The sequence below is a fragment of the Schistocerca nitens genome, chromosome 12 (assembly GCF_023898315.1).
Source record: "Schistocerca nitens isolate TAMUIC-IGC-003100 chromosome 12, iqSchNite1.1, whole genome shotgun sequence".
Taxonomy (NCBI): Eukaryota; Metazoa; Arthropoda; class Insecta; order Orthoptera; family Acrididae; genus Schistocerca; species Schistocerca nitens.
In genome coordinates, this window is record NC_064625.1 from 2,463,815 (window position 1) to 2,487,558 (window position 23,744).

General features: G+C 37.9%; 1 protein-coding gene and 1 long non-coding RNA gene across 2 annotated transcripts in view; one reads left to right on the forward strand and one right to left on the reverse strand.

The window, feature by feature from the left end:
• Positions 1 to 10,528, reverse strand: part of LOC126214850 (uncharacterized) — a 22,703-nt gene extending 12,175 nt beyond the window's left edge. The window contains exon 1 of the long non-coding RNA XR_007542072.1: positions 10,449 to 10,528. This is a non-coding gene — a long non-coding RNA (uncharacterized LOC126214850). The remainder of the gene's footprint in view (positions 1 to 10,448) is intronic.
• On the forward strand, positions 8,817 to 22,316 carry LOC126214848 (acidic leucine-rich nuclear phosphoprotein 32 family member A). The gene is made up of 8 exons (XM_049941484.1): positions 8,817 to 9,264; positions 15,118 to 15,261; positions 16,210 to 16,329; positions 16,930 to 17,042; positions 17,793 to 17,863; positions 17,959 to 18,050; positions 18,750 to 18,876; positions 21,193 to 22,316. The coding sequence occupies exons 1-8, from the start codon at positions 9,217 to 9,219 to the stop codon at positions 21,264 to 21,266; spliced, it is 789 nt and encodes a 262-aa protein (XP_049797441.1). The 5' UTR covers positions 8,817 to 9,216; the 3' UTR covers positions 21,267 to 22,316.
• The last annotated feature ends 1,428 nt before the right edge of the window (positions 22,317 to 23,744 follow it).

Consider the following 23,744-nt stretch of genomic DNA (forward strand, 5'->3'; position numbering starts at 1 on the left):
TGCCTCTACACCCTCTCTTATTACATCCACGACTATTTTTGATTTTTTTTTCTTTTCTTTTCTCAATCCCTTAAATGGATGCCCCACTTTGAGACTGAGAGGTCAGTTACAATCACCACCACCCTGGTAGTGATACTTTAAGAGTAAGTTGTCTTTGGAACACTGCTCCACAGGGCACAGCTGAACAGTAGTTAGCAGAAGATTTACAGTGACACAAAATGCGGAAGTGGCTGCAATAGACCATTTCAGAAGTTCGAGAATGGGACTTTTAACATTCAGATTATTGCTGAAGGCTTCAAATGAAATGTTATGTCTTCCTTATTAGCTCTAGGACAGGCATTAAATTTACCACTGGTGCTGAATAATTTAATACATAACCAATATGTACAGGTACCTTACTTTAGAGAGGCAAGCAGTTCTTTTGAAAAATATTTCTTATTGTGCTGTATCCCAAACGAGGAGCATTTTTTCAAAACTCGAAAACCACCAAAAAGTAAAGTTTTGTGAAAATGCATTTTTTAAATATCATATGAAACACTAATTACATAAATAAGAAAAGTTAACATTTACAGAGCTTTTGTAGGAACGGTTCTGACTGTGTGTCTGACATTTCTAAACTTTTCATTCTTTACTTCAGAATAGAGCAACAAAGTTTCCAGGTATTTTAGAAGTCAATAAGTACAAAGATGGAAGTTAAAAGTTTTGTTAATATACACATAAATTCATTTTTTCCATTTCTTTTTTATCTTTAACATTAATTACAAAGAAAGCTGCTTTTTTGTCCATTTACATTGAAATACATTAATGTACTGCAATACGAGACTTCAGTATCGTACTTTTCCGTAAATGTTTGATAAGCAGATGTCGAGATTTCCACAAATGCTATTGAAATACAACACAAAATTCTGGCTACAACAACAGTGAACTGGAAATGTATTGATCACTTTCAACAATGTCCTTATAAAATGCTTCTGCTCCTTACGGTATGTTAAAATGCCTCATAAGTTTTAAGACATACTTCCTCTTTTCCTTGCTGACCACATTCTTCTGTTTCACAGTGGCTGATTTCCTCACTTTCTAGTTGCAGTTTCTGGATTTCCGTACCTCAGCCTCTCCAGGACTTCCACTGTAAGTGTCCGACACTGACAGACTTTTCGTCAGCCGTCACTCTCCGAGCAGTTGTTTTCGAAAGCACTTTAGATCGTGGGGCTTTTAGTACACAGGGCTTGAGGTCCTTTGCTTTCCACTCTTATTCAAAATATTGACAATGCGTTGTCGTTCCAACACTTTCTAGTATTAAGTCGGTGAAAGAATATTTACGTTCCTCCAATAATATTTATCTATCCACTCGTGTGGGCTCTGTCAGGATTATCATTGTGGCCACAAATATAGAAGTAACGTACCAGCTTATAAAATTTTCTGCTTTCTTCTGTGAAGACCGTTAGTGTCCAAATAATGACTGTGCGGTACAGGAATCAGAAAACAAGAAAATTTGTTTTGGTTCTTTTTCTGGCAGTGTCACCTCAAGGTTTCTGAGAAAATCCAAAAGAGAAGGAGCTACTCTGTTGCATTCTTTCCGTCCTGTCTGAAGCCGACTATAAAAAGCAATCATTTCCTTTGTCTGTGCTTGGGAGTGAATCATAATGCACAAATTTTATATCCGAACCTGTCTCAAATAGAATACTTCACCTAGGGAGAGCTTTGGTATTAGCGGGTTCTCTTGTATATCAAAACATACTTTAACCACATTTGGATTTTCCTCCTCCATTACTGCACAGAACTTTTTTGCATGAACTTTGTGCAACCTGCTGTTTGTTATTAATTGAGTTTTTTTTCCAGATCTTGCTCCTTTCGACAGCACCTATGCAGATGTTTCTCATAATGTTGTGCCACGTGCATGTACTGCTGTCTTCAGACTACCGGTGTCGATCTATAATGACCTCTTCAGATATGCAGCAAAACATGGGAAAAATACACACACACTAGCAGGTTGTCTACAGATTAAAACAATAAAGCAGACCATGATGAAAAGTATTAATGATATATATGTGCATTTGTGCACTTTAAATATGAAGAGGCGTAACTGTTTAATAAAAACATGTCCTAACATACTGGAACCATAGTGGCATTGTCAAATGCTAAACACAAAATCAGCACCGGCACCATCAAATATATATAATGTATATAATTTGTGACCGTAGACGTGAAGTAAAGGAAATTTATTCTATATTCGGGTTACTGTTCAATTCGAGACTGTGTCAAAGCTTGTGAAAGAATACCATTTGGTTCGCCAGCAAGTAAAAGAGCAGTTCAAAGAATTAGATCGTAAAATTAACAAAACAGGTCAACTTGCTGTTACGGAGTTCAACCAGGTTAAATAGCAAATCTCAGAGTCGAACGAGCGTGTAACTGCTTTAGAAAAATGCAAAAATTTTAGATAAATGGTTAACACATCTGAAACGGTATCTAATTTGGAGGAACAATTACACGAATTTGTAAATTCTACCAAACAGGAGAAAGTAGAACTGCTCGATACTAACAGTCTTTCTAAGGAAGATGCTGATGTTGGTCAAAGTATGTTAAACTTTATACCATTAAACAAGCAAACACCAATACAGTAATGAGATATGATTAAAAGATTTAAGGCCCCATAAGGGTTCACACCCTTTGGGAATTCAGTGTATTCGTGACCACCGGCCATCCGAGGTAAATTGTTTTCATATTTCTATCTCGAACCATGGACCTTGCCGTTGGTGGGGAGGCTTGTGTGCCTCAGCGATACAGATAGCCGTACTGTAGGTGCAACCACAACGGAGGGGCATCTGTTGAGAGGCCAGACAAACATGTGGTTCCTGATGAGGGGCAGCAGCCTTTTCAGTAGTTGCAGGGGCAACAGTCTGGATGATTAACTGATCTGGCCTTGCAACACTAACCAAAACGGCCTTACTGTGCTGGTACTGCAAACGGCTGAAAGCAAGGGGAAACTACAGCCGTAATTTTTCCCGAGGGCATGCAGCTTTATCTTCTTTGACATTTCTAGTATATTTTATTAACATTACACCTTCTTTCAGGAACAGTATTTTCAAGCTGTGGGTAAACCACGACGTATATAACTGATAATGGCCCCCAATTCATTAGCCATAATTTTACGGAATTCTTGGCTTGGGAAGTGGTAAGACACACAACTATATCCAAGTATAGTCCACAAACTAATTCTTGTGAATATGTTATTAGCACGATTGTGTAAATTGTACTGTTCTACAAGGCACACTACCTAGGCACAACTAGTACCAGAACTTCAAGTAATCCTTGTGAATTACTGCATATGTCAACAGGATAAGCTCCTGTAGAAATTATGAATAAAACCTTTATAGGAGAGTTCTTGTTAAAATTGTTCACATAGCATAATTCACCAGTGACTGACTTGCAAAAGTTGCAAGAGAAGATACAAGAGAATTTGATTACACAGGCACAAAAAAAAAGACAAAACTTTTAATGAACAGGCTATTGTACCAAACAATCAAAAAAAAAAAAAAAAATGAATTGCCGTTAGTACACAATTTTCATCATAGCTCGAATGGAAAGAAGGAAACGAGCAAATTTTTTTCAGCATAAAATAGACCTTTTAAAATTCAGAATATACCACATCCAAAAGCAGTATATCTAATAGACCCTGATACAGGGCAAAATAAAGGATTACACAATATAGATATGATTAAAAGATTTAAGGCCACAGAAGAGTTCACACCGTTTGTGAATTTGGTGTATTCATCACCACCGGCCACCCGAGTTAACTTGTTTTCATATTTCTATCTTATTTTTCTCTGCGACAATTTCTATCTTCTTTGACTATTCTATTATTAACATTATGCCTTCTTTCAGAAATAGAATTAATATATATACGACTTCAACACCTGAATGCATGGTAAATCAATAATAATTGCATCGGTATGTTTATGAAGATAGCCATGAGCTTAGTTAATAAACTTAGCTATAAATTAACATTTCACAGAAATGACTCCTGTTAGTCATGCCACACGTCGTAGGGGAAAAGAGTCCAGGTAGGAGAAGAATGGCAAGACAAATGGCGTGCTCACGTGCACAGCCAAATAACAAGAACGACCTTAACAGTTGGCAAGAGAATGAGATGGTTTGATAACTAGTAATCTTTTGTATTGTCTAAATCTAGTAATTATAAGAAAGTGAAGGATAAGCTATATGTATCAGTAAGTAGACGGAAGATACATAAGTGTGAGAAGTATGTGTATGTATCGATGTTATGTGTGTTATAAACAAGAAAAGAAAAGTTGGAAGAGAGCAGTTATGGGGGATCATTTAGAACAAAAAATGTAGTAAAAGGGGGATAGTAATTGTGTTTACTAATAAAGTTAAGATGGGGCATACCCAAATAGCAGATGAGGTGTAGAACAGGTAAAGGACAAGCAGATCCATAGGAGGAGTGGCCTATATCTTGGTCATGTGAATCCAATGGAGGAATGACCTGTACCATTTAATGTAGGTAGGAGAGATGTAAGGTTAGGCAGACCCAAAGAAGGGATTGTCTATTCCTTGGTCAGGTGAATCCATTTAGGGAATAGAGATTTGACACAGTGACTGCCCTTACAAGGAGTGTAAGTGCAGTGAATACAGAAGTATGACATCGTATAATAACTGGTGGTCACGATACGAAAGTTTCCTCCAAATTAGTTCTGTAAATGAATAACTTACCTGATAGTAGAGAACAAATGGTTGAAGCAGGAATGTTCCACGCTTGTTGTCTACACCCGTACTGAGATTTTACTCAAGAGACCGAATAATAGGCATATACCTGACAAGCAACTCCTCGGGTAATAATAATGTGGGAAACAGTACAAGGTGATCTCACACACACACACACTCTCGGATATCTTACTATATAGAAACACTGGTCATTTCAGGACAATTTCCTGCATCACACAGGATGTGAAGTAAATAACATACAGATACACAAATTAGACTAACACTGTTTAGCACAACTTACCTGAAATGAAACAACAAAACTGAAAAGACTTGTTATTAAAAATGAACTTTTATTCCTTTTTAAAGAAGGAAATAATATCAAGCATTTTTAAGTAATCAGGTTGTTTACAGTTGCATGTTAATGAGATTTTGTTTTCATGTGTGCAGACATTAAATGGGAAGTGTGGTATATGAGAAAATTGCAAGAAGTGGTGACAAATAAATGCTTTCACCTGCTGTGGGCAGGATCTTTTACATTTTGGCATTGAGGCTCGGCGATGGCTCGACTGTCCGAGAGCACCCACACTGTCCGAGAATGAAAACAAAAGACAAGACAATTTTGTGACAAATGGAATACATTGTAATCTGGAATGTCACACGAGCTTTTGAGGCAATGTAGTATGTAAAGTTGTGTTCAACTCAAATTCACAAGTCACACTAAGGATCTATACACCCATACCAGGATATATATAAATGTTTGTAAAATAAAGTAGTAAACGTGCTTTTTCATTATATGAGTAGAAGTTATCTTCTTTTGCTCCAATAACAGCTGCAGAATGTGAAGACGCCACGCCTTTTCTTGGGCAAAACACGGGATTTCAGAGGCACTGATTAGTAGGAGCTCTACGTAAAGAGAACCTGCTACAGCAACCACATTAAAAGCAGAAGGGGCATACGTCCGACGTTACGTCAGGTGCCCTCGACAAATTTATTTGGTCAGCTCATCTAGCAAAACTACAAACCATTGCAAAACCCAAGCAATGTAGAATGCCAACAGCTGTGTGCGAGAACCACATGGAACAGGTGGGCAGCTACCATTAAAAAAATTCAGTGTTTTCTACATTCACACCAATAGTCCATGTCTGGCTGACATTCAAGCTTGTAAGTCCACAATTCACAATTTAGTAATCCAGTGGCAAAGCAGGTGAAGAAGATATCCACAAGCAATAATGTGCATATATGAAATCAGCTGTTCTGGATAAAAGCTAAGGTTTCTGAAAATCTTGGAATATATAGAATAATTTCTGGAAATCATGATAGAAGTTAAGCCCAAATGTGAGTGGAGCTTTAAATAATTTTACAATGATCAAAGTCTCCTGTTCACAATCGTAAATTAAGGAATAAATGACGGTGTTACTACCAAGAACTGACTTTGTCCTATCCTCATTAGTGCAAGTAGGATATCTGTTATCAGAAATGGCTGTCATTAGGAATTGTACAAAGAACACCACCTCCCCCCCCCCCTCTCTCTCTCTGACAACGTGGGATATACTCTAAAAGATTTTATGCCAACTGACTCTGGCCCCAGAGGCCTACTCAGTTACATAAATATGAAGTTGCAATGTAACAGTTACAAAATATTTTTCCTTAGGAAAAGTCCCTGAAATGGTTGTGGATGAGGCATGTGGTAATGTGTTCTGATGATAGGTGAACCAAATGAAAAATAGACATCTCGGGAAGAAAAGAGCTGAAGAGGGACAACGAAGTGATAACATTCAACCTCGGTGGTACTTCTCCGAGGCCATCACAACCAGTGATGAAAGGCCAGAGATACAGCTGAAAACATTTGGAAGATGCCTCTCTCTATCAACTTAACGATCTTTCCATTACCAGAAGCAAAAATTTTCCAAAGTAAATGGATAATATTCTCACCGATAATGCCAAAGTAATACTACAACAGCATATTTAATACGGTATGCCTTCAAACGTAACAGGCTTCACAAATTAGTTTTTGTTCACATGTTCATTTTGACAGGTACTTAAGATTGATTACATTCCCAAAAACCTATCTGAATTGTATTGCAGGAAGAGGTCTTGACTGTATTAAATATATAATTATCTAAAACCAAAAATTGTTAGAAATTATTCATCAATTCAATTATGAGAGAAAAGTTCCAGATGTACTGCATCCGCAACATAACAGTGACAACATCTATACATCATATTTTTATATAACTGTATTTTATTTGTCTCAAAACATGTTTTACAAGTCATTTGATACTTATAGCACAGAAGACATGCCAGTTTTTTTTCTTATGATATACCTATTTACATAAGTTTCTAACACTGATTTTAGTAGCACAGGTTTATGCTGAACACAATAATATTAATAAGTTGTTTTTCTCACAATGTACCAGTCTTTGTGTCTAGATTTTCCAGACATTATTTTATCATAATACTATGATATTAAATAGTTATTCTGTCCAAATGAGCATATCATCATTAATAAATTCCTCAATTGATTAGCAGCATTTTTCCACCAGGAGATCATATACTTTTTGCTTCAGTGAACCTATCTCCATGCTCAGTACATCTCTACCCTCGAGTTTATTGGTAATTTTAAGCACTGTGCTGGAAGCATGAAAATTTCTGTGTGTGTGATGTTGTGCATGAAGTGGTTTTATTCAGTTAGCCCCAGGATTACTACGTAAAAACATGATAATCTCAATTATGTACAATGAAGGGATAGTAAATATTTTTAAGTTCTTGATTGGTGGACAGCATGATGTTCTTGGAGGGGCTGCACGCATTTTTCTAACAATTCTTTTTTGAAGTAGCTGGATTCGTGATAAGTGGCTTGAGTTCCTCCAAAAGATTATACATCTAATTATAGATTCAAAGTAACTGTGGTATACCAATTTTCCTGCTGTTTATGTCTGTTACACCAGATAGCATGTTAAGGCAAAAAGCAAGGCTGTTTAATTTATTGACTAAATGATCTATACATGCTTGCCAGCGCAGATTTTTGTCCTGTACTGTAAGTGCAGTTTTCCCAAAGGCTGACTTTGGGAACGCTAATTTCAATAATTGTGTATGAACTTCATTCGATCTAAATTGCGCCCTAGCGACGGAACACTTCAAGTACCCCTGTACGCCTGCATCCTACTACTGCAGTTTATTCTTAGGTCATGCCACGACTGCTTGCTGACATGAGCTTACTCAATTACGCGGTCAATATTAGTTTCCTTATCGTTGTCTTATCTCCTTCTTTCGCATGTAAATCCAGCATTCGACACCAGTCAGACAACAAAATAAACAGTTCGAATGCTGCCTATGGAGAAGACGCAATAATGGCACAAGACTGGTAAATTTGGCTTCGCGATTTTTCTTTTTAACTTTCCACACAGTGTGATTAGAGAAATTTCAATAGCAATAAATAGAACAGCATCGCTCTAATTTTTTGTCTGTCTGTCTGTCCGTCTGTCCAAATACTAGTACACACTAAACAAGCGTGCATACGAGTATTCTATCTTAACTGATTTTCGCTCACTTCTGAATTGACTTGAACAGCCCCTCCCACCTTTTCCGTCTACCATTTTTAAAAACCACCAGAAGCAAGCTGTCTTCGTTGCATCGTAATCAATACTTCCCTTTTATCGACCCCACCTCCGCCTGAGCGTATGACAGGATGGGTACACTTTAGGGGTGGGGTGAGATGCAGCTCCCCCTTCGCGACGTGCCCCGCTCTCTGGCGTCTTCCGCAAAGCCTCCATCGTTTTTCAAACGCCACGCACCCTAGCCAGCGCAGCAGGACGCTAGCGAGCCAGTCTTCCCCTCCTCCCGAATCCTTCAACTCACAGTTACGCAGTTGTCGACCTTATTAACAATTTTTTCAAAGCCTGGTAGGGACATTACTGTACGACTGACTTACATATAGTGCCAGGTAACACAGTAACTCGTTACGTTTTACTGTTGTCGAAAACATTTTTTTAAGTACATAATCATAATATTGACTGGCGGCTAGCAACGCACTGGACGTGTGTCTAAGTGCGCCGTATATCGACCTGACATACCTAAGTATCGGTTCTTGTCTCATTTCCAGATCAATTGAGTATGCAACGTCACTGCTGCTTAACAAATGGTGTTTATTTGCGTAATTAACTTCGACACGTACCTGCTTTGCACCTCTGAAGAATAAACGAGAGATCAATAAATTCGTGTTCTACCCGACAGATGGCAGGAGGATTGCCCCACATCGAGATACGGGCAACGTGATTGGCTGCTTTGAAAGTAGTCCCTTGCACGAATTCCTGTTCCCGCCTCGCGCGCTGTGTTATTGTGTAGACCCCTCTAGGCCACCATTGGCTCATCGTGAGCGAATACGTTGTGGCGACTCGGTACGGCCGTCATTCCTGCTTTGAAGGTAAAGGCTGACGGAGCGAGTGCCGCAGAGCATTTTGTGTGTTGTGAATCGTTAGTATTAAAATAAAGTGCGACATGGAGAAGAGAATACAACTTGAGAAGATGGGGAGAACTCCCGATAAAGTAAGTACTTAACATATGCGTTGCTAACAATTATGACGATATATTTTAGCATCAACAATAGCTGTTCTTAAAATTAACGAGTTCTAATTTTATTTTTAACGTGCTTCCTGTTTTGTTGTGAAGTAGAATAACGGAAACAGCATGCATTAGTCGAATCGAAATTATAATCGGGCCCCATAGCAAAGTAAGTGCTAGATTATTAGCGTGTCGAAGTGCCAGCAAAGCATTACTTGTGTTCGGTGCTTTATGGATGAAGATACGAAGCGTATATTTGCTCTAAATTTTACGAAGACGCAGGTTGTGATTAAATTTTCGTGTGAGCTATTTAAATGAGTACTAAAGCATCCCACGCGTGATGAAAATTGTCACAGATGTTATTTACACATTTGTTCGGAAAACTCTTAATTTTAGTTTAGGTTGAGCATGAAAGTTTATTAAAGTTCAGGATAAGAAAGCCGGGTTTAATTACTTGATTACCGCATTAAAGCATGGTGCTGGGCGCCCAAACAATCGAGGGTACAGAACGTTGTTGAATTATTTTTGGCGCGTTTCTGATACTCGGAAATAAAGTAAAATGCTTTGTATTGTCAGTTTTATCTTTATTTACTTTTTGTTACTGCTGTTTGTTTTGATTATATCCTGTAAAGTTTATGATGCTTTTAGACGCCATATTGGAAAATAATTATTGGAATATTTTAGTATAATTGCAGGTGTTTTAGTATAAAAGTAGTATTTTGAAAGTGCTGTTAGCCCAGGGAGTCGTTTTACATAAAACATGTTTGTGCTTGATCCGTTGTTATGTTTCTGTCAGTTTGGAGTTATGTACACAAAATATGGAGGCGGCGTCATACGCGGCCACATACGCAGGGTACTTTTAAGAGGGCACGGGTTATCAGTTCTGTAAAGGGGGACGTTCCTAAACGTAGTAATATAAATCAGAAAGGTATAGCGTTTGTGCCATGACGGAATGCCTAATTTAATTGCCTGAGGCATGGATACAATTTTTTGGTAATTAATGCAATATTCGTAGCAGGTTGTTAAGCGGCCATGATGGTGACCCTGATACAATGTGCGTAGTATATGGGAACACGGCTGGTAGACGATGTGTAGAAGTAGTGTGACTCCTTTTAATTCCATTGCAAATAGAAATTCGGTTTTACATCTCCCTTAGGAACTATACATACCAAGGAGGGGGGCTTCGAACACCTGGAGGCCGGACAAGAAAATGCTGCCTCTTTCACAAACGACCAAACATCACTCCGCTTCTGTTCTATATGGCAGCTTTCGAGCACAGTCTCGTGACCCGGCAGCTACGATCAATAAAATAGTACCTACACCTTTATGATTAAGAATGTGGAAACAAAAGAATTTCAGCTTCGGTGAAAGGCCATAAAAGCATTCCAGTATAAGTGCTGTGCTTGTTGTGGCGCAGTTTATAGAGAAGTCACCTCTGATCCATTTCATGCCTTGTCCTGCGCGCAACAAAAATGCGCGATTATCATTTTTATGATTGTGATTATGTTTATACCAGCAGTTATATAAAATACGTAAAGTTGAGAGTAAATTATTGTCGTAATAAATAAAAATGCTATGGTGAGAAGGAACAGTGCATTGCGAAAACAAAGAACGAAAAAATTCGCTGTTGTATTTGTTGATCACATCTCTGTATCGGAATTTAGTGAAGCCACAAATCTAACAGCTTAAAAAAAATAGCATATATGGTCGGATCGGAAAAAATGGAACCCTCTTTTCCAGGCTGCCAACAAAGTATGGTGGCCCGATATATATTAATTCGAAAAGTTCATACTAAATCCAGACGCAAAAACAAACTAGTATTGAGCAGAAAATTAAAATACAGCACAAGGCAATAGAAACATCACTGGAGGAAACCTTAAGCTAGAAAAGGAAGTGGAAAGCTAATGTATTCAGAACTCTTAATAAACTTAATTCATTACCTGGGGACTATTATTTGAGGTGTTCTTGCTGTTGAGCACTCGAAACATTCATTTAGTCTTGCCATGATTCCACTGTTCTCTCTTCTTGTGGCAGGTTTAAATTGGGAGTTGTTGACATGGTATGTTCAGAATGGCTGTTTAGTTTTGCTGCTTGTGAGAGACTATAGGATAAGGGTGTGCTTCCTACTGTCACTTGTGTTGTAACCTTCACCCAGTATTTGTACTTATGATGAAACTGCGTTCATCAGTAATCAGTTGCAGTACAAGTTTCTGAAGACTAGCATTTGTTACTGCCTTTTCTAGCTTTCTTTGGGGATGTAGGCTAATGTTGAGAGCTAGCTGTTAATTGTTGCATAGTGACTTGGAAATGCTGTTGGTGCTTGCAAGGTTCAAGCAAAAATGTAACTCAAATGTCTTTGCTCAAATTCTGATAAGAGACAGTTGGCTAGTGTGTGTTCTGCAGCAATGCATATAAAAATTCAAGTGTTTTTTGGTTGTTTTATCAACATATTCTTGACTTTTTATAGTTCTTCATTATTAAATCCAAGGGAGATAGGAGTTGGGGTGACCGTAATTATAAACAAGGTAGCCTAGTTTTCAATGTGACCAGGTTGTGTGGACTTTTTTCTTCGGATTTTCAGTTTTCTTTCAAATGCCAACATAATGTGTTAACTTGTACTTAATGGGCGAGAAATAACCACTGTAATAAAATAAAGATCAAAGCTCGTGCAGAAAGATTTGTGGGTTTGTATTTCCCCATGCACTATTAGAGAGGGAAGTTGTCAAGAAAGCCGGAAATGGTGCAAGGTTTCAACAACACACTGCCAAGCAGTGAAATGTAAATTAAACAGTAATAATGTAGATTCAGAATTGTTATTGTCATGTTAGTTGTACAGGAAAAAAGTGAGCTTGTTTAGAGACCATATTCCAAAACATATGGTGTGGAAAGATGTTACTTTGTGTACTGTAAGAAGGCAGTTGCAGATTGAATCTTCACATTACTTATCTTCACACCACCTGTTTACCTGACAGTGCCGTGCCTAACCTGATGTATACGAAACTGGAGCCCACGTGTAATTTTCTTGAAAAGAATATCTTCACAGCTAATATCGTCATCTGTCCCCCCCCCCTCCCAGCCCCATTGTAAGCATCCTCAGTCGAAGGCAATTCATAGGCACAATTAGAAGCACTGAGTAAAATTGGAAAGGCAGTTAATGTTTTAAGGAACTAAGTAAAAACACAAATACAAATATGTAAGTCATTAGTGGAATCCCCAGAAGTTGCATCATACCTAGTTAAACCATATTAAAGGAAATGCATAGTATGAAGTTTTTTTTTTAAGTTTGGTATCCTTGGGAGTATTCTGCAGTACACACAGTGATAACTGTTGGAGCCATGGGCACATGCGAAAATTTGCAGGGAATTGTGAGACACTCGAGCACAGAAAATTGAGAAATGTGATAAGCAGGGTGTCAATCTGCTGGTTCTGACAGTTTAGGTTCGAACACTGGACACGCGTTTATGAATTTCATTTTATCACACTTTCTTGATTACTGTGTTCTCCCATTAATTGTATATTGGCAGCAATGAAACTTGCCTTGTTGGTACTAGATGCACCATTGCTTATGTTTGTTTTTGAATACAATTTGTGATGGAACATGAGTGGGGGATGGTATCCATGTGTGGAACACACGTCAGCATTGTCAAGAGAAAGCAATTGAATCTTCAGAATGCAAGGTTCGCAGGAGAGCTTCTGTAAAGTTTGGAAGGTAGGAGACGAGATACTGGCAGAAGTAAAGCTGTGAGACCGGGTGGGAGTCGTGCTTCGGTAGCTCAGATGGTAGAGCACTTGCCCGCGAAAGGCAAAGGTCCCGAATTAGTCTCGGTCGGGCACTTAGTTTTAATCTGCCAGGAAGTTTCAATTGAATCTTCCTTTGTGGTTGTAAGAGGGTGAGAGAGTTACCCCACCGTTCTGTAAAGAATAGTGCACACTAAGCCCTACTTTAGACTGGTGTGGCTATCGAGTTGCATGTAGCTACCTACCTTTGCATCAGACCTTGAAATGTGTGAATATGCATACTTGATGTTAGAACCATACTTTCAAAGCATTGCTTAACATTAATCCTTTGCACTAAAAGAAGTAATTTTAGCTTAGGTTTAAACATTTTATTTCTAAACTCCTGGTGCTGCTAAGAGGGTAATGTCAATGAAATGGGCTTGCCAGCATGCCTAAAGAGTTCTGCCGGTTCAAAAACTGTATTCTTTATACTTTCATGTTTGTCAGTCTGGTGAGAGATTGCTTCTTTCTTTAACCTGCCACATTTACTTAGTTTGTCTTGGGGTGGCATCCTGCTGCTAGGTCATAAATGAACAGTTAATGATCAAGTAGTAATGAAGTAGAACCCCGATTAGAATTATTTCAGTGTTTGCGCGCAGTTTGTGAATAGGGGCCAGGACATAAAAATGTACCTGCCTTGTATGTGTGTGTTTAATTGGTTAGCATCTTGGGGAAAAGGTTCAAAGAATAACTCGTACACAACAAACGTGTGCCGTTCATACTACCATTTGGCGTATATTCTCTTAACAAGAAAGAGGTGAATGGCACTAAAACTTAGGGGGAGGGGGGGGGGGCAACGCTTCCATACTTACGTATTGAGTCCAGTAAAGTTGGAGTGGGATATGGGTAAATAATCATATTCAGAGAGGGAGGGAAAGTTGGGTAAATAATCACATTCAGATATGGAGGGAAATTACAGGTGGAATGATGAAGAGTGACACGTGTCCTTTAGTTTTCTCATTGTCGTGTTAATTGTAGTGCCGGTAAAGTTTCATCACAAAATTCCTTGAAAAAATGTAGTGTTGAAGAAAGTTCTGTAATTTTTATTTTGTGATAGCTTACACTCCTCCCAATTTGATTTGACTATGTGAGGTAGCCATTGAACAGAATTCCAAATCTTGGAGAGATGCTTTCAGGGCAATATTATATGTGACCAGATTTCTATCCTAAACATGAAAGTTGGGTGGAGCAGTAATGAGAAGTAGTGCAGTTTTGGATGGACACACAGACAGGCTTCTGATTTCTGGCTTTCAGAACTCCTGAAGCAATTTACTTGTTTTAAGAGGGAGAGTGTGGGATGTGACGAGGTTGGAAGGCATTTGGTAGAAACGAAGATTACGCCAGTTGATCTGAGTGCAATTTAGGAAAGGATTGAAAGTAACAACAAATTTTAATTCTCACTATCTGCCTGTCCTGTTCTTAAAACTGGAACTGCAAAAGCTAAAGATTCAATGCCTGTTTTTGTCTGTGTGTCTGTCAGCTTTACTCCTCTCGTTGTTGCTCGGTTTTTGAAATGACCTCTCCTGTATTACCTCGATCTTTTCTATTTTAGATTCAAACACACTGGTTTTCAGTAGAGTATTTCCTGTTACAAACAGAAGAGCATTTTCTCTCGTGAATTGACATAATTAAAATTTACCAATTTACAGTGATGGCTTCAAACTATTCCAAAATTAGTCTGATTATAATTTAGGAAAGTGAGCGTACGGTTTGAAAGATTGTGCTTTTTTAATGAAATTAATGCTATTATTGTAATGCTTCAGAATAGTGTGCCATATTAAATGCATCAATTTGCAGGCTTTTTGTGTTCAATCTTCATTCTTGCTCTTCCAGTAACCATTTTGAACCACCAATGTATCTTAAGAAAGCTATAAAAGTTGGTTTTCTTATGCCGTGCAAGTCACTTTCCTGTGATTGATTACAAAGGAGCACCTTTGAGACCACAATACACTGAGGCTCCACAGAGAATTTCTGCTGTCTCGGATTGAAAGCAGTTGATTGTAGGCTGTTAATGTTGCGTTTCAGAAATATAACTCATTTCATGTTTGGTGCTGTTCACAGATAAAGGAGCTTAATCTTGACAACTGCAGAAGTACAAGTATTGTTGGCCTCACAGACGACTTCAAAAACTTGGAATCATTGAGTCTGATTAATGTGGGCCTCACAAGCTTAAAGGGATTCCCATCATTACCCAACTTGAAAAAGGTAAGCCTGGGATGTGAAGGGAGGCAGTGCTAGGGCCAATGTGGCAGACACACAGTGTATCAACAAGGTTGAGAGAGAGAGGCGTAGCAATAATGAATATTTGTTGTACAGCTTCTCTCTTCCTGCCCACTGTTGAGAATAACTATCACATTAGTATCTGTGACTTTTACTGTTTTCTCTAATTTCACATCTTGTCCTTGCAATAAAATAACTATTATTAAGGCTATTGTAAGTAGTATTAATATTGATTCCCCCCTTCCGTGTTGCGAGAGCATCTGGAGTTGCTGCGAAGTGAAATGTCAGAAGCAGTTTTTCTCTTCTATTTGGCATAATTTGGTCTTTGATGTGTACAACAAAAAATTATATAGTTGCCCTTATACTGTCGTTATTAGTTTCAAATCGAAAAAACATCTTGTGACTTCACATTTATAATTTCATTTAAATTATGCTGAATAGTGGATAACAGTAGTTTTTGATGTAGCAAAAGTTTCTCGAGTGGTGATGGCATCGAAAACGTGTGATTTATCTGTCACCGTATTTTGTTTTTTGCCTGAAATATTAAACGTGAGCAACTGCTTGATGATGAAACTGCCTGCCCATAAACTAATGGCATTATTTCACTTTGGTAAGTGGCATTACTAACAGTGGCCTTTTTATTGAAAACATTAAATTTTTCTTATACAATCTCTGTCTTTTACTTATTTGTTTCCTTTTTGAAAGTACAAAAGACTATTTCCTGCGATCTGATCCCACTTGTACTATATTAACCTTTCGTTGCTGAAACTGTCCCTAGAATATCCCAGACAGTAGTATAGCATAAATTATATTTTTCCCCAAATATGCAATTTACTCTTCATTTTTGCAGTGCATAAAATATAATTATTTGTTGTGAAATACGTACACGAAATTATTTAAGTGGCGTACTAATTGTATTGAAAAAATTTCCAGCTTGAACTCAGTGACAACAGAATTTCTGGTGGACTCAATGTGTTGAAAGACAGTCCAAAGCTCACTCACTTGAATCTCAGTGGCAACAAAATACGTGACATTGAAACACTTGAACCATTGGTGAGTATTTGTCAATGTTATGAAAGTGTCCTTCACAATAAGTGTGAATCATTAATTGCATTATCACTTTCTTTGCACCGACCGGGTTCCTTGTGGGTATCTCTTGTCCATTTTAACTTCATCCTGCCTGTGATCGCATATGAACTTAAATGTGGTTTTTATTGATGTTCACATGTCATTGCCATCAACTCAGGGACAGTTCTTTGAAAATGACGTTGTAGGTTGTCAGAATGGTGGTGCGGTTAGAAGTTACCAGCGATGGGTATAGGATCGTGTGCTATTCAAATAGTTGTAGAGAAAGTTTCCGAGTCTCGAGGAAAGAGTTGAGTGATAGTGGGTTTGGTATACATACATAAATTTGTTGGCATCACATTCTTTATTGTGTTGTTTTATTTTCAGTTTGGGTTTTAGTTAGTACTGCCATTAGGTATTATAGCATTGAGCTGACTACAGAAGAAATTTTTCAGGTAATAATTATGTTGTGAGAGTTTATTGTACAACATTGGTTTTTGTGATTAATCTGCTTGTCCAAATTATGACAAACGTGCTATTGTTAATTTTAGGAAAAATATTGAAAACTTCTTAAATTTCTATCCACAGAAGCAGTTCAAACACCTAAAGAACTTGGATTTGTTCAACAATGAGGTCACATCGGTTGAGAATTACAGAGAAAAGGTTTTCAAATTACTTCCAAGCTTAAAGTACCTTGATGGGTGAGTTTACGAATAAAAAATTCATTTTATTGAATAAGGCTTTTTGTTGTGCTATAGGCTACACGATTCCTAGTTGTTAGGAAATGAACAGACCTCTTCTCCGGAAATAGTTATAATTGTTTAATGAAGGATCCTGTAGATTATATTCATTGTATGCATGCATGTAAATATGTCGACAGATTTGGTGACTCAAGAAGTTAATATTTTTGTGCAGTGCGTGCCAGTCAGTCACGAAAACTTCCCCAAAACAGTAATTCAAACATAATTTGTTTTAAATTCGACAAATACTACACAATCATTACAAATTGGGAGAAGACTTTATAAATAAAACCAGCCCACTCAGTATTGCAAGCAAGTATCCAAAACTGATTTTAGGTTGTTTATTAGCTTATAAAAAGTTAACTGCAGTTGTGCTTACTGAGTAGTATCATTTCAAATAAGTATATGTTGTTTTCAAAAGATTATGCTTTTAAGTTTTTTATGGTAGGCATCCCCCATTGTCTTGAAAGGTCACTGGTTGAGTCCCCCCCCCCCCCCCCCTTCGAAACGTTAAACTGAGAGCAGTAAAACAAGTGAAGATGCATGAGGAGTGAATGGCATTATATTATCTTGGCAGTAACATGGTAATTCCATAGGTCCTAAGCCCACAATTTTTATTTTGGAATTCACATATCAAATCTTGTAAATTGCAGTTAATTTTGTAAGATCTCTTTGTGAATTTAGTTGCAATTTCATATTTTCAATTTACAGGTTTGATCAGGACGAGAAAGAAGCGGAGGACAGTGATGTCGAGGATGATGAAGTGAATGGAAATGATAGTGGTGAGTGTGAGACAAACGGGGAAGACTCCCCTTAAAGTATCGGTCTTTAGCTGTTTCCTAATGCTCACTATTTGCTATTATTCGTACGTTTACAGATGATGAAGAGGGTATTGAAGGCATTGATGAAGATGAGTTGGAGGAGGAAGAAGAGATTGGACTTAATGCTGTGTATAAACAACATTTGGATGTAAGTTTGTGCATGTATTGAAGCAGTTGTTTCTAGTAAGTACTGGTCTTACACAGAGAGGATAGGTACTTTGTCAGGTGTAGACAAAAAACTTCCTTGTGGGTTAAAACAGTGTACCAGACTAGAACCTTCACCTTTCACAGGCAAGCGCTCTGCCGACTGAGCGATCTGAATGCGCCTCGTGGCCTGTGCTCACAGAAGAAGGGGGAGGGGGTGTCAAGCATAGACAGCTCGGCTGGTGGAGTACATGCCTGTCAGGGGTACACGGTTTTAATATGCCAGAACTAAACATCAGAACCCTCAACTTTTACATAAGGTTTTGCATTGAATTTGTTCTCGGGCATGGTGCACTTTTCCAAATTTTTTCTCCATTGTTCTGGCAAATGTTTATAACAGGGGTGATTCACTTCCTACAAACTCAAATCGGCTTTAGTTGTTGCTGGCATTTGCAGTATTTTTCACTGTTGCCCTGTCTTTCTTTCCGAACAGCCTGTGGATGTACATATTATCTTAAATAATGACCATTCAGTGCTTGTGTAATGTAGATTAATATTTCTTGTGTTTAAATTAAATTTGATTCATTGAAGATACAGCTCTAAAGGGTTCTATGAAAACTTGTGTGAAATTTTGGTATCCAGCAGTGCAAGATGTCTTCAATATTCCGCTGAACAAATATTTGGCATTAATGTGTGATTATAGGAGGAGAGTGAGGGAGATGATTATGATGGTGTCGAAGACGAAGAAGATGAAGATGACGATGATGAATTGGGGGAGGAAGAAGAAGAAGGTGAAGGTGAAGGGCAGGATGAAGAAGACGGAGAAGAAGGTAAGGTGGTCATGTACTTCCAGAAGCTATTGTTGTTCCACTTCAGTGTTTTTAAAGGATACACTGTGCATTCCTTCATCGGACAGCAGCTGGAAGTTTATCACGTACTTGCTGCCAAGTCTGTTGTTTACTTGTTGAAAAATTTGTGAAATTTTGACGACTATAAATTTAGCATAATGACAAAGTGATTGAATAGAGTTCTTAAAAATGCTGATTTTTGCCACATTTATCTAAGGTGCAACAAGGTATTAAATCAACACAAACTGCATTTCCTAAATGTTCATTTGGTATTTGTTTGTGTCTTTGTTATAGTTCAGTTCCGGTCCTCATTGTCGCTTCAACATTAATTCATACACCTAACTTCTGCTTCAGCACTGCTGAACCCAGCTTCATATACACAGCATTTGAGGATGTGTTACAGAATTTGTGTGCACCCACTCTATTTTTCCAGTAGTGTAAAATGTGCGATTCTTTAAAACAGTGGACGTGTATACGCACAGCACTCAGGTTTTCCTATAGTGTTATGGATATCTGTATGTGTCTTGAGTCGCCAACTTCTTACTCCTGTGCACGGATTACTTCCATGTCTCAGTGAATAAAAGAGTTTAAGGGTATTATTATACATCACATGTACCTCATTGTGTGCTATCAAAACAATGTCTTGAATCATTTATGAGAAATGTTAGGAACACACAATTCGCTATGCGCAAAGATGTGAATGGGTGCATGCGAGCATTCTTTGGGTATAAAACCCAATAACTCAAAGAACAAAATGAGATATCGTTCTGCTCCAAATTTTAAATAAAATTTAAATATCATATCTTCACTTCATTAACTGCAGTGTACGAGGTTAAATCAATTGTACACGAAGCTTACTCAGCGTATTTTAACCTCTGCAAAATCTTTAAAATTTCATTCAATGCTGTACTTAATTTGATGCAGCACAGTAAGAATGATGGGTAACGAAAAGAAATTAAGTTCTTAATTGACTGAAGATAACGGACTGTAACATTTGTAAAAAAAATTTCTCCTAATAATTTAAAAAAAATTAGATTCGTATTTCATATCAGCCAGAATACACCAGCATTTGGCAAGCTGTGAAAAAGGAATGCAGAGACAACGTCTGTTCTATGGCATTGAACAGTGTTGAAAGGAAATGAAACATTCACACAGAAAATTTTGAGATGTGTGTAGACATGATGTGAGGTGCTGACAGGACTATAGTATTAACTTGTCTCTCTTCATGTATTAGCTGAAGTTTGTGGGTTGAGATATTTCATATTCACTACAGAATGTACTAATTGCCCCATATTTTCAAATAGGGTGGTCACTTTTTTTTATTCATAATAAAACGGCTTACCAGACAAGAACAATGCAGGAGACCTTGTTTCTGTTCCCTGCAGGCACCTTGTACGTTTTCGTTAGCATTATTTTCTTGCGTCTTACCAAACTCCAGGTACATAGGTAGGCAGCAACAAGTGATTAAGAGAAACTATTTTAAACATTAAATGAGTGGTGCCGGAAAGACTTACCTCATGATAAAATTAATTCACTTTGTTAGGTTGAGGTCTGAGTAACCTTTTTTGTTTAATCACACCTAAGGTAATTGGATACACACACACACCACTATCTCTGGCTCTGTGTGTGTGTGTGTGTGTGTGTGTGTGTTTTTCCATAAGATGGCCTTCTGACCGAAAGATTATTCAGCAGTCATTTTGCTGTGTCTTTATTCAACTCTACGTCTCTGCTGTATGGTGGGTAGCAAGCTATCCTCTTCATATTATTGTCATCATTATTCCACGCTGGGTTTTCCATGATTCATTTAAGACTGAAACAATAAAAAATTGTTCTCTTGCACTGATCCTAATTGTTAATGTTTATGCAAAATGTTGATCTTACTTGAAGCACACCTCTGTATGTAATGATGTCACTGTTCAGTAGTGCAACTGGGGAGGGGTATAAGCTTAAATTACTGACACTATTGCATCATCTCCCCCCCCCCCTCCTTCCTTCCAGTTCTCTATAGAGATTTGTTACTTCTAGGCTACCTGCAGCAAAGTATTTTTCTTTAAACTCTGTGAAGCAGCTCAAAGGTTGTAATTATGTTAGTGTAAAAATATTGTCTTAATGTTAAAATTCAATGAATTTTTATTTCTTGAGGTAGTAATTTTATCTTTCCTTTCTTCCTTAACTGAGTGGTACAGAAGGTTGCCAAAGAGCTGACATCAGGGACTTCTTCATCATGTAGAATTTTGTGATATACCACCTGTTACAGAAAGGTACCAGTACCTGAGAATTTCCCGGTTTATGTTACAGAGGAAGCAACACCGAGAGGTAAGAAGAGAAAGCACGATGACGACGCAGCAGCAGATGGCGAAGCCACAAACTAGGTGTGGGACACTAAAATAGTGTGGTCGGGAGCTTGTGGACTCCGGGGGCTGAACTACCACTGCTGGGGAGGGGGTAATCTGTGCTGGGCGAGGTCTCGTGTTGCAGTGTGTCGTGCCGTGTCGTCTCGTCCGGTGTGCGTGAGTATACGGATGTGTGGTGTCGTGATAATACTGTGCTTGTTTGACGGACTGAATGCTTGCGACGGAACAGGGAACGAGAATGGTGAAGTGAGGAAAGCAGAGAATCTGACAAGATGGAAGTTGTATGCGCTGACAGGCGTGAACTAGACAGCTCGTTTTTTGTACAGATTGCTAAACAAAATTAAATATGATCCCTTTAAAATATATAGATTACTACTATTCTTATTACTACTTCTGGCACTTGTAACGTGTGTACGTTTGTACATATGTACATTCGTCTTCTCACAGGAACACACACACACACACACACACACACACACACACACACACACACACACACACACACACACACAATGGCAGAACTATGAGGATGAGGAGTATGCCATTAATCTGTAACATAGAAGATTTTTAACTGTCATGTAATTTTTCTGTTCCACTGATGTATATTGAATCATAACTGCCACTTTTTTTATTTCATTACGTGTAATAGACAGTAATAAGAAAAGCTTTCTGTTTATCTTCTGTACATTCACAAGACACCAGACTGGAAGCACCATTTCTGCTGTTTGTATTTAATAGTTAACCTTGCAACTCACTACAAATGGCGGCAACAGTGTTTCTCGTAAAAAGATACTAAAGAATAAAAGTACAAATTGTCATGATTATTTTGTAACTATAATAAAGGATATAATTGCCATATTTGTGGTGAGGTGAAAGGCCTGGTTTATTAGTGACCCCTGTATAAAGTAATTAAGAGTCAGAACATTCTAAATTTTTTGCTGAGATGAGAATTTAAGGAACAAAGATTGTATGATAATCGGACACAGTTAACATGAGTTTTCCACCACAATTTATCTGAATTAAGCAATATGTAAGTTTTGTTGTTAAAATGAATTTTTATCAGATGTATATGTATTATTTAATTCACCGTGTTACCCTATTTTCCTTATACATTTTCTGTCAACAGGGTGTTTACGACTTAGAATAATTCAGAAAAATGGAATTTTATGTTCATAGGACACAGTATGATCTCGGCTGTAATGTTTTAACTGTTTCCTGCCCAGGCTAAAAAATGCTGTACCAAAAGATGTAAAATTTGTGGAGAATATTACCAAAGGAACTAAAAAGATTAGTGCATTGTCATACATTTGTTTTTAAATCTATGTATAAAATACAAATGGTAATTTTGTATCCCGTCAGGTTGTAATTATTGTATCTGATGAGGCGAATTCCTTAGTAGCATTTACGGAAATATATGTGGAAATACTTTACTTCTACAGTAATGTCCTCTCACATCAGCAGGTCTCGTGAACTCGTTACAGTGTAATGAATGACACAGCAGTACGACAGTCTTTATTTTGTGAGCTTGTCTTATACTGCAGAGAAATTAATAGCAAAAATCTTGCTTCTGGATTCATCCGTTTGTTGTTTTTTTTTTTTTTTTGAGAGGAGGTACTACTGTGAGGTGGCACCTCGGGCCATGTATGTACTGATCTTATTACTAGTTGAAAACGTACATAGATAAGTTTTGAGCCTCCAATAGACTAGTTGTAGTAGGGGCACAATTTTGTTGGCGATAACCTCAGATACTTGGCACCATTTTGGAACACTTACTGTTACTGTTCAGTTTTGGGTTACTGCCACCTTCAGTGAGCCCAAGGCTGACACTAATTGTCTGGTCATATTTTGTGTTAATTAAAAAGATGATTAATTCATTAATAAGAGTACTTCTACTTACATTAAAATGGATAAAACTCTTCCTTCTGGCCCTGACGGGCCAGTCTGGACAGACTGCTGGATGACCCTGGTGTTAGGTGCGGCATGAGGGGTCTGGAGTACTTGATTAGCTCCTCAGGTGGCATCTTCCCATAGACGGAAAATGCCTAAGAATGCTCATTTAGCTGCCGGGTGCGCTAACCCCTTTTCTTCCATTGTCTTAAGTTTAAATCTCGAAACACGATCTCGCATGTTTACTAAATGTTTTGGTTGTTGTTTTTCTTCTAATTGTGTCATGTTACAACAGCCTCTATTAAATTAATGTTCCTTGCAATAGAAGTACCACATTTGAGATTACCATCGCTATAAATGAGTATTCACAAATCCTTACCATATAGCAGAGATGCTGAGTCGCAAATAGGCGCACTCTCACAATTATAGCATTTGCTCGTTTTACACACACACACACAATGTGGTTTTCCACTTAACAAGTGGAAAAATCTTGGTATTCATGGCAGTTTTCTCGAAAGTGTTTTTCTGAAGACATTATTTATATCAGGTTCGATGTGAGTGACAGTTACTGGATTAGGGAATGAGTCAGTGCTTAGTGTACTGAATGCT

Excerpts from the sequence above, each read along its gene's own strand:
- LOC126214848 (XM_049941484.1), top strand. The coding sequence starts at position 9,217 with ATGGAGAAGAGAATACAACTTGAGAAGATGGGGAGAACTCCCGATAAA. Across the intron at positions 17,043-17,792 it reads AGCTTAAAGTACCTTGATGG|GTTTGATCAGGACGAGAAAG; the intron begins GTGAGTTTACGA and ends TTCAATTTACAG. Across the intron at positions 18,051-18,749 it reads TGTATAAACAACATTTGGAT|GAGGAGAGTGAGGGAGATGA; the intron begins GTAAGTTTGTGC and ends GTGTGATTATAG.